Here is a 15,849-nt window from a genome sequence, read left to right on the forward strand (position 1 = left end):
CTGAGCAGTTCTGTCTAAAGGGCTGGCAGGGCTGTGCTTTGTTCTTTTGGCTCTTGTCCTTCTCCCCATCCCTCCCAAAGACACTGCACATTCCTGCCTCACCTTTGTACAGGCACTAGGTGTATAACAACAGTCACCCAGATCAGCTCTGCCCTTGGACTGAAAATTCCTGCCCTAAGCCTTTGCTGCACTGCTTTTCACCTGAGCCAGAAAAGTGAGTTAGCAATGCTGCTAAGGCAGGCAGGAAAGTGATTCAACATCCCTTGTAAGGCAGGAAAAATGAGGGGATTTTGATGAGCTTACATTGCTTATGAAATTCTCTTTACCCCTGAATTTTATTTTGCTTTGGTTTCTTTCTTTCCAGTTGCATAAGGAGTCTCCCTGTCTTTAGAAATATGGAAAGGCTCATGGACATGCATAATTATGTGGTAGAGCTGGTGTTTTTGTTTACTTGCTTCCTTTCTGGTCCAAGGACGCTCTTTCCCTCTATCCTACAGGACTTCTGGTGTTCTGCTGTTACTCAGAAACTTCTGGGCAGGTGTGTTGGTGGAAAAGTTATTTGGGGATTTGAACTGGCAGAAGTTAAGTGTGTGAAAGAGTAGTGCAGAGGGCTGCCAGTTTGGTTTGTCCAGAGCTCTGGTGTGTCCAGATCCTCTTCAGATTAAGTGTGCGGTGATGACAGAATAATTTGGGTAAATCTGGGCATGGCTTCAGGTAGTGTTACTGTGCAAGGTGAGATGTTATATGTGATGGTCTTGAGGAGGCTTGGGAATGCCCTGAGACAATAATTTAGCTTTAATACACATTTGTCTCATATGTAATGACCAGCTACTATCCTGAACCAAAATTAACAGCCCTGCTTTACAGGAGTATTTGCTATCAATCTATCCACACCACCTTTCCATTTTCATGCAGAGGAGGTTTCAAATTAGTCCAATATCTTATGTAACTGTATATTACTTCTGGCTAGTTACTATTTTTTTGATGTTTCTAGGGATTTTCTTCCACGAGGTTCTGGAATTGTGACAAGACGACCATTGGTCCTGCAGCTCATCACTGCCAAAACAGGTAATCTCTTCCTCTTTTTGGGTCAATGCCTGGACAAAGTGCTGATGTACTTCAGCAGGAGAAAAAACTTCTCTAAGAAGACATGAGCAGTGTGAAGGAAGATGCCATAAGACTGTCTGGAACAAAGGGCTGCTGCTCCAAAATTCTATGCTCAGGACCAACTCATCACATTAGCCATTGTGGGAAAACGATAATGTCTAAATCCTAGAGCACATGGTGAATTGAATCCACATCATTGCGTGCAATATGCTTTAGAAATTAGCTTTGGTTTATTAATTTCTTGATGAGATTTGCAGTTGTATTAGTTAACACACCAAGATTGCTGCACTTCTACCTTTAACTCTTGCTCCAATGCACACAGATTTGATTCCACAGAGGCTGTTTTCAGAACTTGTCTTTTGTGGTTGGGCTCACTGCACTAAGTAGAGCAGAAGGTGGATTGGGGGAAAACAAGGGTTCTTTGTGTTTGTCTGGTCAAAAATATAAATATCTTTGGGTGTACCACTAAGCTATGGGACATATTGAGATCTTTCATGAGAATTCACCACTTTGTACTTTTCCATGGGGCACCTGATCTGCTGTGGTATAGCTCAGTTCCCTGGCACATCTAAAAGCAGTTATGGTTCACCATCATTCCAGTTTTGGTGTTGGTACTTCTAAATCAATGCAAGCAACAAAAATCACTTGTTTGCTATTTACTTCTGCTCAAAACAGTAAAAAAAGAAACAAAATAACATCCAAACCAGCACTGAAACCACAAAGCGGTCTTTGAATTATGTACCATGGTGAAACTGGGGAAAAACCAAAATTATAGCTGCCTGTAAAACTTTAGTCTGTCCCTGTGTGTGAGGTGCAATTAAGTTTCTGTGTGTGTTTCTTTCCTGAAGGTCTTCACAGTGTTCAACAGGAAGGTAGACTGCAGTCTGTTTGGGCTTCAGGGTGTTTTCTGAATTATTGCTTTTAAAATGCCGTCATACTTTCAGTGCTTCTATAAAATTTTCCATGGTGTTTACACTATGGAAGAGAAAGGAAAAACAGTGGAATTCAGTATTTCTGCATGCTCAGCTTAGAAACTTTAGGATTGTCAAGTGTGTCGTACACTTACAGTGCTTTATATATGGTATATGTTAACATTTGTTTTAGTTGTAGGAATGAACACTTGCCATTTCTGCAGATCTGGCTTTTGGCCCCTGCCAGATGATGTAGAAATGCATGAATAAGACTTAACTGTGGAGAATCTTCATCTGACTTTACCAGCACCATGCAAAAGCAGAAGAAACAAAAGCTTTGAGCTTTTTGAATCCTTTCAAAAAGACTGAACTGAGGGGACCTGTCTTATATCTGACCTCAAGTGGTTAGATACTTATTCATTGACACCCATCCTCAGCTTACCCAGACTGCTCTGTGTTGACCTCTTTTATAAAATCATCACTGTCCCTTAGTTTAGGGTGTTTCTCTATCTGCTTTTCCTCATTACTATGTTCCTAAAATATTACAGCCTTTAGGTAGGCCTCTAGGTTTCATACAGGTGCTTTCTCTCCTGAAAATTAGTTCTTCATTATAGTTTAAATAACTCAACAAAAACCTTAAAAAATTCAGGAGAACTGAGTTTCAGCCTAATTTTGTGTTTCCTGGATGTCAAGGTTTATTTCTCCCTTTGGGAAATGCTGTGTAGTTCTTGTTAGGGATTAAATGCCAAGACCTTTAAAATGCAAGCTTTAATTATTTTGTTACTTTCTTTAAACTTTGTTCCACTGTTGTTGTTTTTGATGGTGAAATTCCAAGTAACTTTATCTTTTAAGTCACCTTTTATCTTTGTGAACTAATTTTAAGAAAAGAAAATAAAAAAAAACTGCTTAGTGAAGCACAGTGTTCTTTTACAGGAAGCAGATGCTGGGCTGATTTCTATGAAGCCCATAATTATCCAAAATGTTACAGAATAATTAGAGGGCTGTATCAGCTTCTTGTTGCTGTAGTAAACAAAACTAATTTTTAATCCTAGGATTTTTCTTGACTCTTAAAAAGTAATTGTTCTTAATCTTGGAGTCTTCCTTGGGGGAGAGGGGCATTTTCTATGCAGGCATGCACAGATGACTACAAGATACTTCAGCAACATTTTGGAAGTGGCTGAGAATAATTTTGGAATGTGAATTTGATTGACAAAGGAGGTAAAAGCTTCATTTGAGTCACAGCACTAAGAGGTGAAAATTAGCAGAGGAGGCATTTGTGCACATCAAAGAAAGAGAAAACTTTGCCCATCCATTATCAGGGACAGACATGGAATGGAATGGTGCAGCAGGAATTGGTTGGGAGGGGTTACCAGGGGTCCTCCAGCACCTAAGAGATCTGACACATCTGGGTAAAGAGCTGGTGACATTAAACAACATTTGTAAGAAATGCATCTCATGAGAGATGTGGAGTATATATGGGTTTTTTTTTTAGAATTTTGTTTACCTATTTTAAAAGTTCTGTGTAGTTTGTACAAAGCTATTTCGCAGTGACCTGTTGGCCTCCTTTAGTCACTGACATGTTTTGGTGGTACCAGTACAATTCCTAAATGGCTTTATGGCATTTGCACTCCACATTCATGCAAATTTCTACTCTGCTGAAATACTGAAGGCAAATACTAAGTTTTGAATTAAATATTGCAAGTAACAAGTCAGTCTTTATTAGTTTTGAGTATTTTTCTCTGAGTTTGATAATGTGAAAAATTGTGTGTCTTTAAGATCCAAGTGTTGGTGCACAGATGACCTGGGATGAGAATTTCGAGTGTGCTTGTGAGCTGTTGGGCTTTTCTTCCTTTGAGTTGGTGTTCCTTAATTTTTACATTAAAACTTATTTCTTCAACATCCTAAGTTTTTGTTTCACAAGTTTGAGTATAGTTCTTAGCTCGGTGGTTTTTGATCTAATACAGCAGTAAGGTTAAGTAGTTTTTGTTGGAGTTAATAGGTATTTTAAGTGGTGCTGCTGAGTAACCTTTAGAAGGTAATGACTTGAAATTACTTGAGATCTTGAGAGATGGGTTTGTGTTTTTGTTGGTTTGTTGTTTGTTTTTCATTTTCTTGTGGGTTTTGTTTGTGGTTTATTTTTTTCTTTCTGCTGCCACACATTCGGTATAACCTTAGGCAATCTGTTCTTCTTGCTGTGCTTTCTTCTGCCTCTGCAGGTGAGATAATGACTAGATTCTTCAAGATCAGGTAGTACACTGTTTTTGAGCAGCAGTGCCAACAAAAAATACATGAAGCCTTTGTAGTAGGTCTTCTCTTTGTTAAAAATACATTGCCTGCTGTATAAATCCTGGTATTTGTTATTTACATCTTAAATATCCTGGCTCTAGGAGAGTTATTTTCCTTATTTTGATAACTGTTTTTGGAGCAATTTCAGATTTTCTTCTTGCTTCAGCAGATTAACAGATATTGAAGTTCTTTGCTGAGGTGGAGGTTTGTTAGAGAAATGAGTCATATTTACAATATCCACATTTGTTTGAGTTCTATTAATTAGAATACTAAATGGAAATTAAATCATGAGGTTCAAAAGACATTCTGATTTTTTCTGAAGTCTTGCAGATGCTCTTTTCTGTTGAGATTGTAGAGTTTTAATCAAAATTTCGTGTATTGCAAGACTACTCCTTGCTCATAGCCATCTTCTGTTGCCACCTGGTGGCAAAAACAATCCTCGAACAGAAACAGAAATATAAAAAGAATTTAGACTGAATTTTAGGTTATTTCAGCTAACACAAATGATCTTGGAGACTTCATCAGATGGCAGGCATTTGAAGGTCTTTAAGGACAAAAACTGGAAAAATGCCACGGTGCCAATAGCAGGAAAGAGAGCAGGCACTTTACCTCGAGGAAGGGCTGACAGTGCCTGCCATTTCCTGGATCCCACTCTCATCCAGATGGTGAGCAGGGATGCTGGAGAGATCAGTGAAATTACTGAGGTGTGTACCCCAAAAGCTAAAAAGTGCCACCAGCCGTAGGAAAAGATGGTAATGATGGGTGACCCCTTTTTGAGCTAAGGAAAGGCTCATCCCCCAAACAGTGCTGGCATCCTGGAAGAGAGACAGTGCTGCTGGTCTGAAACCTGCATTTAAGCTTGTGTAAGGTCAGAGAAACTGCAGATGTGCTCTGCCCCTGCAAATCTCCCAGCTGTTGCTGTCTGTAGGGGCGATCTGAGCTCATCCCAGTGACTGCTGAGGTCTGGCAGGATGGCTTGCTGGGCTCAGCCACTTTTCTCATCAGGACCCTCAAAATGGGATTTGAGCTTCAGCTCACGTTGGGACAAATTAATGGTACCTACAAATACTTGGTTTTACGTGTGGTTTTGCCTGGAAGCTTTTGTTTCCATTATCCCAGATTGGTGCTCTGTGACATTAGGAAAGATGGAATCTCCTCATTAAGATTGGAAAATGGCTCTATATATGATAAAGATATCATCTTCACAAAGATACTAAAGGAAGGTGACAGAAGAATCAGCCAAAGTTCACTTTTAGGAGAAAGAAATCTAAGTAGTTATTAGCAAACAATCTGAAAGGTATTTGAGATGAACAGCAGCCAACACAAACTAATTAAGGAAAATATCTCTGTTGTATCAGTGCAATATTTTTTTTTCTATTACAGGGTAGCAGGCTTGTAAATCAAGGTGAGGTGGTATCTTATCTTTGCTACAGTAAAGGTTTTTAAATTATTCATTTTTTTGAAAATATTATGAGCAGTCTTGGAAAACATGATTTAGCAAGGACTCCTGTGAGATGGATTCACAGCTGTTTAGAGTGGAAGGGACACCCCTCCAGGTGATGTTCAGTATTTTGTATTATTGATAGGATGACAGAATGGAGTATGTTTATTAAGTTGGTGTTTGGCAAATACAAGCGAGAATATGAGAGATACTGGTGGGCAGAACTGGAATTCAAATTGCTTGCAAAAGAAGAGAAATATCCCCAAAGTAAGAAGCAATTCAGCTGGGATGTGTTTTTTGCTGTATTGAAAGGCTGGTATTTGAGAAAAAGGTTGGTTTTCAGAAAAGGACCTGGTGCTCACAGTGAATCTCTGACAGAGCACAACTCGCTGATGTCATGCTGTTGTGAAATGAAGAAGCCAACTTGTACAAGATGCAGCACAGAAATGCAGTCTTACGAGGTTCTGCTTTTCCTCAGTCCTGGGAAGGAGAGAGCTCTGGTGAGAGCTCTGCCTCTGTAAATTTAGGAAAAAAAAGTCCTGGAGGAGGGCTGTGTGAGGGCTTGGAACTAGAGAAAGCATCATCCATAGGAAATGGTTGAAAGAACAGAGAGAAATTCCTTCTGCAAACAAAAAATGTCAAGGTTGTGGAAGATTATTGCATCCAAAAGAATGCTTTTCCTCCTCAGGTACGAGTGTCTATCCTTGTAATGAACCATTTCACTGGTTCCTAAGAGTGTGACCTGTTATCTTGTGGTACTTACCTTATCAGATCTGCACTGTTTTCCATGTTTAATATCTTCTGCTATGATATTCTTGTAATTCTCTGCATTCCCAGGATTTGCTGGTTTGTCTTCAGGAAATGCCAGGGTACTTCTATTTCTTACAGCCTTTCTGCTTGCAGGTTAGCAGTGGAATAACTCAGTTTTGAGTATTTCATCTTCAGCTTTTTAGAAAATCTACAGAAATGGCAAAGCAGAAGAGGGATTGTAGATTGGGTAGGACAAGAAGAGCTTTTTATACTTCCTCTCTTTTCAAGGAAGCACTATTGAATGATTTGCTATGGCCCAGATTCACTTAACTGCATTTACTTTGTTCAGAAAAAGCTGCCCATCACCAAAAAAGAGGTGAAGTACTTTGGCTGATGATGTTTATTTGTGTGTTTTTAAAACACCCTCTTGAAATCAGTCTTTTGGAAAGAGTTCTGAGGCTTTGGGAGATGCTTTATTGAAGTAAGAAGTGTTGTTGCTTGAGTGATATCTCCCCAAGGGGCAGATGGAAGGTGCAGTAGTAGCAGATACTCCTCCTGTGCTGCCTACATTTAAAATGTTTGCTGCAGGCCTACAATTTAATGAACCACTTTTTGGAACACTTTTAATCCCTTTTGATTTAATCCCTTTTGATTACCCTGCATTGGATACTGCCACCAGCTTGGAGCAACTCTGTTTGAAATCAGTTTGGAAGCAGTTCTGAATCCAGGTCTCTGATCTTGGTGAATTCCTGACCTCTAGTAACAGATTGTGTATGGAGTAAAATCTTTGGGATTTGTAAGCTCTTGGGCTCAGCCTGATGTGGGTCAGGGATGTTTTCCAAAACATCCCTTATGGACTCCTTAGGGCTGATCCTTGTCACTTGGCTCTCTCTTTAGCTTAGAGACAAATTTATGAAATGTCATAAGTGTTTGTACAATTTAAATAGCTTGAGAACAGCAATGGCTGTTCAGTGCTCATAACAATATATCATTGTTCTAGATTAAATCAGAAAGGCATACAGAGATATAGCTGACAGGAAAAATAAGGAACATTTTAAAAGATGTGATCCCATCTCACTCATTTGTATGATTTGTCTAATTTAATCAAAACTGAAGAGATACTTAATCACTTGTGGATGCACTGAAGGAACTATGCTCTGGTAGCCTTTTAATCCTTTAAATTTTATGCTCTCCAAGGTGCTTTTAATGAGTCTGGGGGAAAAACCCGTTATTTTACATGCAAGGACTGTTTTTAATTTTGTATCTAATTGTTCTTTCTATTACTGTAACTTCAATTTTATACCAGAAATACATGTCTGAAAGCTAGATGTCAGGCAGGATCTCTTTTTTTTTTGCCTAGCTTTGTGTCCATTCCCACAAAAACGTAAATGAAACATTTTGCTAGTGTTCTTCTGTGCTTGAAAGCTGGAAAGTGAAGATTGCATTAAAGCATGTGCTTCTCCAGCCTGGCTGAAGGCATCACTGCCAAGGGCAGGCTGAGGGCTGAAAGGAGCAGAACAAAGCTCTGCTTGTCCCTTGGAATTCTTATTCCGTAGGCTGCGTGCGGCACCACAGGTTAGGAGCCACCGTGGAGTTTATTCCTTCAGCCCTGCTGGCACCACAGATGGCACCAGGAGCAAGGAGTTTGGATAAACATGGACCCAGCTAAAAAGTAGCAAGCATTTTAATTTGGATTCCTTTGAAGTCTTGTCAGATAGTGAATTTATTACTGAGTGTGAAGTGGGAAAAAGAGAAAAAGCTTCCTTGGCTACCAACTCAACTGCTTACAGATGGGCACCAACTGTTAATTACTGGATGTAGAAATAATTTCATGAGAAAATATGATGATCCACTGGGGGGAAAAATAACTAGGAAGAATATGTATGTTTTATACCAGGAGCTGTGCATGAAGAAATGGGGTAAAATATGAACCACTTGTCAGCTCTTTTTTTCATTAGGTATCTATTTGCCAACCTTGAGATGACAAATTCTACAAATGTAAAATCTCAACTGAGATATTTTATTTTGTATACCATGTTTTTTTTCTTTTTGAAAGTTTTGAATATTCCCTGGGTTTTTTTGCTTTTTTTTTTTTTTTTTTTTTTTGGAGGGGTGTGGTTTTTTTTTTTTTTTTTTTGTTGGGGTTTTTTTTTTTTTTTTTTTTTTTGTTTGGTTGGGTTTTTTTTGTTTTTTTAATTAACAGTGGATAATCAAGCAAAACTCCCATTCATTATCATTTTGCTGCTGGAGCTGAAAAAAGCATGTAAAATAAAGTGCTTATTTTTAGGTGCTCCCTTGTTTTTGAAATAAATGATGTATTTTTGTCTGAACAAGGGTGAGTTGCCCCACACACTGAATCTGGAGGGATTATGGTATAGAAGCACAGACAGGTGAATATTTGATGTTTTCCCCTCCACTCTGTCCGTTTTTCTGTCAGTTTGCTTTAACTATTCATTGTAGTTTTGACTATTTACTACTTTTTTTTTTCTTTTTTTTTTTTTTAAAAGCTCTGTCAGTTATAGTAACAAAGTGACTTCTGGGGAGCAGGCTTCAGTGCTGACACATAAAGTCCTCTTTTAATCCATATTCTCACATTTGGTGTTGTCAGCTGCTGTTCTTTGAGTACCAAGCAAGCTCTTTGCTCTGGCTGTCTGGGCTTGTTACCAAGTAACATTTTCTGGGGAGGAAACTTCTGAAGGGAGCTTTGGGATCAGTCCTCGGTTGCAGGATGAAATGAGCTGGAACGTGCACAAGTCCTTTCAGCCTCTCCCCAGTCCTACAGCTCTGACCTGCTGGGGACAGGATGTGAGCTGGTGTCTGGAATTACTGTTTATGTCATCATTTCTGATGGCAGCCTCACTATGTTGATAAACCTTTGTGTTCTGCTTTGAAGGAAAAAACTCCAGTTTTAAAATCCTGGGATGTGCTTTGGTTGTGCAGGCCACCAAAAGGTTGCAATAATTAGTATCAGCATTTGGATTCAAAAGTCAAAACAGGGACTAAATGTCAATTTCGGGTTTAACAAATTATCTGTCTCTCATTCCTTGTCAATGATTTTCTAAGGTAAAACAGCAGCTTGTATGAAATTAAAGGCTTGGGAATTATTTGTGTTCTCCCACTTCAGAAAAATCACAGCTATTTCTGTAGACGCTTTTGCAAACTTGTAAACATGATTCATATTTAGGCTACAGGAAGCTTTTAGGAAATGAGAAGCTGTGTTAAAAGCATTACAGTGTTTTTAAGTGATCTTATTTTCATTTTGAACTTGCAAAAATTTACAGAATTCCTTTACTAAATTTGTGTGTAACATGGGCTATTAGTTTTTGAAGCAAATGCTAAAAATGTTTCATGATACAGAATTTGTATTACTTTTCTATTTAGGATGTATTAGAGGCAAATGAGATCAGATGAAAACTCAGAATCTCATTCTTAATCTGTTCCCTATTCTCTTACTGTAAATGGCATCTAATTGAAAGATTCAATTGTTCCAGAAGATGATGTGCTAAAGATAGGAGCAGTAAATCATATCCAGTCAACTTGACTTTTAACTGAGCCTTTCTTGTTGAGAGCTGGTTTTCATATGTGCAGTCATAATAATGCTTTTCTGATAGCCATGATGACCAACTTTTGTGCCCACACATCTGAAGAACCTGGGGGCTTGAAAGTGGGTATGCAAGTCAATGAGCCTGTGAAATACAGAGTTGTTATTGATATTCTTGACAGAGTATGCTGAATTTCTACACTGCAAAGGGAAGAAATTTACTGATTTTGATGAAGTTCGTCAGGAAATTGAAGTAGAAACAGATAGAGTAACAGGAATGAACAAAGGCATTTCTTCAGTTCCTATTAATTTAAGAATATATTCTCCACATGGTAGGTAAAATCATTCTACTTTACATTTATGTCATATAAACATATTATGTAGCTCTGTCTGTGCAGCCATCACTTTTTGTATCTGTTTTTATTACCTGATCTGGGCTGGAAAATGTTCAAGGCTGAGTTAGTAAAGACCAGTAATGGGACTTAGTAACAAAACTTCTTTTTGGCACTCTCCAGAGGTATTCCCTGATCTAGAAAGTCTCTGTGTCTCCCTGCTTCACTGAAAATTTATTGTTTGCTGTCACTAAAAATATAGTCAGACAATAACAGTGTTTGAAGTTGCTTTCTGGTGAAGACCCCCTGTATACATCAAAGTTGGTTCCTCTGGTTGCCATCTGCCCAGTTTAATGAAGACAATCTAGAGAAAATGTTTTCCATTGAATTTGTCTTTGATATAGGACGAAAGTGGTGTGTTTGGCTGAAGCATGTGATTTTTTTAGCTGCAGAGAAGCTCAACTAAATCCCCTGCCTCAAAACTTGTTTGTTGAACATGCTGACTCTGGGAGAAAGTGAAAATTTCCTACCTATTGCTCTTGCTTTGTTTTATGAGGATCAATCTTTTAGTTCAGCCATGGCTGTCTATATTAACCAGACTCCAACTACTGGGGTGTGTATATATATATATATATATATATACATATATATATATATATATATATATATAAACCATACTCCAGTACTTCTGGTATTTCCTTCCTAGGAAGCATTGTCTAAAGGATGCCCTTTTGCCCCAGTAGCAGGATGCTTACCCCAGCCAGGATGCCTCTAGTTGGCACTGTGGCCCTTACTAGGGAAATCATACCAGAGAAAATGAGGTTTTCTTAATAGATTAATTTTTTCATCTTTCTGACTATCCTGAGGATGTTACAGATTAAAAAAAAACCAACAAAAAACCCCCCAAACCAACAACATATCCCCAAGCCCCTTAACAGCAGTTTTGCTATATAAGTTAGGCTAGCTATTGATTGTTTTATGGGAATTTCTTAATTAGAAACGTGATTGAAAACATGGTCAGAGAAACACTATTTTAAAAATAAAATCCAAACAACTGTTTTGGTTTATTTGGAGGATGCAATGCAAGTGGTCTGTTGCCCATGCACCTTTTGTTGGATAAAGGTCAGAAAGCTCTGTTAACTTGTCTTGGAGCCCTCAAGGATATTTGATAAAAGTATCAGTCTATACCAGTTGCAATATTTCAAATATTAAATATTAATATTAAATAGTACTAATAAATCCAGAGATGTAAGACCAACGGGGAAACAAGTCTTTGCAGATTGTCAGGCATTTTGTTTGAACTGTTGACAACTGTTGACATATTTATCTGCCTGTACAGGTAGTTCTGTGGGGTTTTATGTGCCCAAAACTTGTGTGCAGCCATAGCTGTGTTGACCCCTTTGTCATGTGTGGTGTTCTAACCAGTTTTATGATCCTTGTTGTCCATGTAGTCTTAAGCCTGACCCTTATTGATTTGCCGGGAATCACCAAAGTGCCAGTGGGGGATCAGCCTCCGGACATTGAGCAGCAGATCAGAGACATGATAATGCAGTTCATCTCTCGGGAGAACTGCCTGATCCTGGCTGTGACTCCAGCTAACACTGACCTGGCCAACTCAGATGCCCTGAAGCTGGCAAAGGAAGTGGACCCTCAGGGTAAGCAGGATTGAGTGTCACCACTTTTTGTTCTCTAGCGTAATAACATAATTGAAAACAACAGACCAACTCTTATGGGAAATTCTGTAATTTATAATATGTAATATAGATTTCTAGTTACATTTCCATACAATCTTCAGCATCACAAGGTAACTGTTTGTTAGCTCAGTATTGTTTGGGTAATGGTGCTGTAAATGAATTTTAAAAATGTTGTCTGTCTCTTACAAGCAAGTGGAGCAGTGCTTATCTATGAATTTTTGTAGTACTGGGCAAAATAGGGGATGGTACTGATGGGATTTCTGGATGATAAATTTTATACAGTCATATTGTAGGGATGCTGAGCCTTGTTAAGGAGTTTTGAGGAACACATTTCAGCACTGGCAATTATGTTCCCTACCTTTCCAGACATATCATAACTTGAGTTGGAGCTGTTATTGTGTGATAGCTTTGAGAAGGGCACAGATATGTTGTAACATAATTGTAAGGTGAAATTGTTCTTCTGACTCTAAATGATTCTTCAATAACTTTTTCCTCCTGCTTCCACTCTGGTCAGGCCTTAGAACCATTGGTGTGATCACAAAATTGGATCTGATGGATGAAGGAACAGATGCAAGAGAAGTTCTAGAAAACAAACTCCTTCCTCTTCGCAGAGGTGAGAATGTTCAGTTGCCTTTATTCTTTGCAGTCCAGAGGTGGTTTGGATAAGGATGGTGTTTGGGAATCCTGGAGATCAATCCAAAGTTATGCTGGACTTGATGTATTCCTTGCTTTTGCAGTTATCTATTCAGCGAACATAAAGGTGGCTATGCTAAAAATATCCTTTCTGGACCTGGAAAATCCTTGCTTCCTCTGGAATATGCAATGTAATGCCAGCACACATCATTAGCCAATATTTTTATTTTCTGCCATGTTCCTTGTAACAAAAGAATGGTTTTTTTTTCTTTGCATATGACAGAAGCAAACACCAGAACTTTGGTAATCTCACTGTAAACCAGTTTTGATCCTTGTCAGAAATTTTCCATGTTCTGGCAGCTACTGCCACATTTGCTCATTCTGCAAATAATATCAAAAACTTTGATTCTAGTTATAATTTACTGGTGATTTACTGTGTTCTCCTGTGGAGCAAGTTGGTCAAGCAAATGAGAAGAAGTTTTTTTTTTTTGTATTTTGTTAATGTCGTATCATTTATCTGCATAGACCTGTATGCGTGTTTAAATTTTATTTGGATTTTTCTGTGCTTATTTTTAAAGTGGTTTCTTTGGGCTTCATCAGAGTTTCAGATATTTCTCTATTTGAAGTGGTGATTTTAAAGGAAGTCTATCTGCTAAATGTAAACAGAATGAACAATTTAGACAGTGTTAAAGTTACTATTCTACTTGTAAACATGATCTGAAATGCCTGAATTGGAAAGTTTTGTTTGAGCTGAGACAGTCTGGTTCTATTTAAGATGAATTTAGTGGTTCAGGCAATAGCTGCATTGATTTATCCATTGGTTTTGTCTTGTTTTAGGTTATATTGGTGTTGTAAACAGAAGCCAGAAGGACATTGATGGGAAGAAGGACATAAAAGCAGCTCTTCTAGCAGAAAGGAAATTCTTTCTTTCCCACCCATCCTACAGGCACATGGCAGATCGGATGGGAACACCGTATCTCCAGAAAGTTCTAAACCAGGTAACACCTCAAACCTTTGTGGGGAAAGGCAGCTTTGCAATGATAGGGCCATTATAAAAACTGTATTAAAATGAAGTTAGTCTCTCAACCTCACTCATCCTGTCCTGCTTTCAGTGTTTTTAATTTGCACATGGTAAAAACAAAGTTGTGTATTTCATGTAGGTACAAAAGCTTGCTGTGAGTTGTAGTTTCTGACTTTTACTGGCAGTTGTGTACTCTGCTGTTCTTTGGAATACTAAATATGAACATCAAAACCAAGATTTCTTTCCCTCCCTGGAAGTATACCATCCTATTCCTCAATTGTTACATTTAACTTGTCAGTTGCCCAGTGTTTGTGGCATTCCTACAAGTCAAACTTGATACTGTTTTTTCCAGCTCACTGTCAAATTGCAGCTTTTTGTCTGGAATAGACAAAGACCAGGTGAGCCTGGCTTTGTCCATTTTGGCCAGCAGCTGGAAGCAGCTGGAACGTTCCTGATTAAAGTAGAAAACTGAATGGCTGCTCTGCTTAATTTTTTGCTACAGTGACTTTGCAGCTGTAATTGCAAAGCCACGCTATGAAATGCTCTGGGCTGCCTCAAAAAGACTACTAATGCCATGTACTTGTGCCTCAGAGTGAAAGTCTTCATCAGGATGCAAGAACTTGCTTGTACCCTGCATTTTTTTCTGTGTTTATAATGTTTTGCCTTGTTTTACGTCTTGAAAGTTTATTCCATAGGTCTTATTTTTGAGACCAAAACACAAGCTGCACATACCTTTCAACTGTCTTGTCTGTCCTGACTCTTTATATGCTATTAACTTTCTTGAGAGCTGTTTTCAATATTTACCTACTTCAGTAGGAACTGATCATCTTCTGTTGCTTTTACTGTGTGTAGAATGTTGTATATGGGAAGATCTACATAAGTTCTGCCCTTAAGATATTGGGGAACTTTTGTGGTTTCAGGTAATATTTCAGTTTCTTTGTATCCACAAGGTGGTGCTCCAGGGAAACTCCAGCTTTTGATTTTGTGCCTGTCAGTCTGCTGAACAACTTTAAACTTGAGTTTATATCTTTTGGTGTATGGCAGCTTAAATGTACAGCTTATCTGGCTGGGGTTGGGAGAGGGTTTGGGGCATGGTGGAAGAAGTCCAGTTTGCTTTTAATTAAGGAGTGTGTACAATACCTGGGAAATTTATGGCACAGGTAAGTCATAGACAGTGCTGTCCTAATATATTAAAACATATATATGTATGTGTATATATATGTATGTATATATGTATATGTAAAAGCATGCTGTCATGCTGTGGGTGCTCAGAATATTCTTTCCCACTTTGCCTTGTGGCTGTAGCATAAAGGAGTTGTTGTGCTGAACAAAATATTTAGGGAATTGTGAAACACCCTTAAGAAAAGCAGCAAAATGGGAGTGTGGCATCAGCACAGAGAGATGAGAGATAATTTTAAATTACCCATGTAATGTGTGTAACTTTCTCAGGTGTAACTATCCAGATGTGTAGTAACAGCGCTCAGTGAGTGAGAGGATGATGGAATTTTGTGTGCACTGGGAATATTGAATTGTTCTTTAAAAGTCTCCAATGCATCAGAGATCAAAAGGAACAGCACTGGTAAACTAGCACAGGTCATGGCTGATAAGGTTGGCAGTCAGAAGGAAATGGTTGTGCTCCTGCTTTCATCTTTTTGACAGTATAAAAAGACTTTTATTTGCTTTTTAGCAACTTACCAATCATATTCGGGATACCCTGCCAGCTTTCAGAAGCAAACTCCAGAGCCAGCTGCTTTCTATAGAACATGAAGTAGAGGTATACAAAAACTTCAGACCAGAAGATCCCACCAGAAAAACAAAAGCCCTGTTGCAGTGAGTGTCTTTTGTCTGCTTTTCCACTTTGAATGGTTTTTTTTTTTGCTTTTTCCCCCTTCTTTCTGATTGGTTTAAATTTAAACATTAGGATATTGTTAAGGATTCTTTGCACAAGCTCCAAAGATTTCTGTATTTGATGTTCCAGAACACTTGATTTATTCTACAATTTCAACAGAATTTTCCCTAAATTAATTTTAGTAATCCTAAAAAAGGGAGAAAGCAGAACAAGGAAAAGGCATGAAGATGGGCAGCAGAGATGATCAAAGGTAAAAAACTGCTTCTGATTGTGTAGACATATTC

The 15,849-nt window shown here is 38.4% G+C and overlaps 1 protein-coding gene across 6 annotated transcripts in view; it reads left to right on the forward strand.

Moving 5' to 3' along the window:
- The window catches only part of DNM3 (dynamin 3), a 171,731-nt gene that overhangs the window by 15,333 nt on the left and 140,549 nt on the right, over nt 1-15,849 (forward strand). For all 6 annotated transcript variants that reach the window (XR_005953821.1, XM_041420217.1, XM_041420220.1 and 3 more), the window contains exons 2-7: nt 995-1,068; nt 10,219-10,368; nt 11,820-12,023; nt 12,577-12,675; nt 13,533-13,693; nt 15,404-15,546. Coding sequence is in view for 5 of the 6 variants with exons in the window: in XM_041420217.1 (XP_041276151.1) it covers nt 995-1,068; nt 10,219-10,368; nt 11,820-12,023; nt 12,577-12,675; nt 13,533-13,693; nt 15,404-15,546 (831 nt within the window). In the remaining variant the exon portion in view is untranslated. The remainder of the gene's footprint in view (nt 1-994; nt 1,069-10,218; nt 10,369-11,819; nt 12,024-12,576; nt 12,676-13,532; nt 13,694-15,403; nt 15,547-15,849) is intronic.

This window comes from Onychostruthus taczanowskii, unplaced genomic scaffold (genome assembly GCF_017590055.1).
Source record: "Onychostruthus taczanowskii isolate IOZ18803 unplaced genomic scaffold, ASM1759005v1 scaffold63, whole genome shotgun sequence".
Taxonomy (NCBI): Eukaryota; Metazoa; Chordata; class Aves; order Passeriformes; family Passeridae; genus Onychostruthus; species Onychostruthus taczanowskii.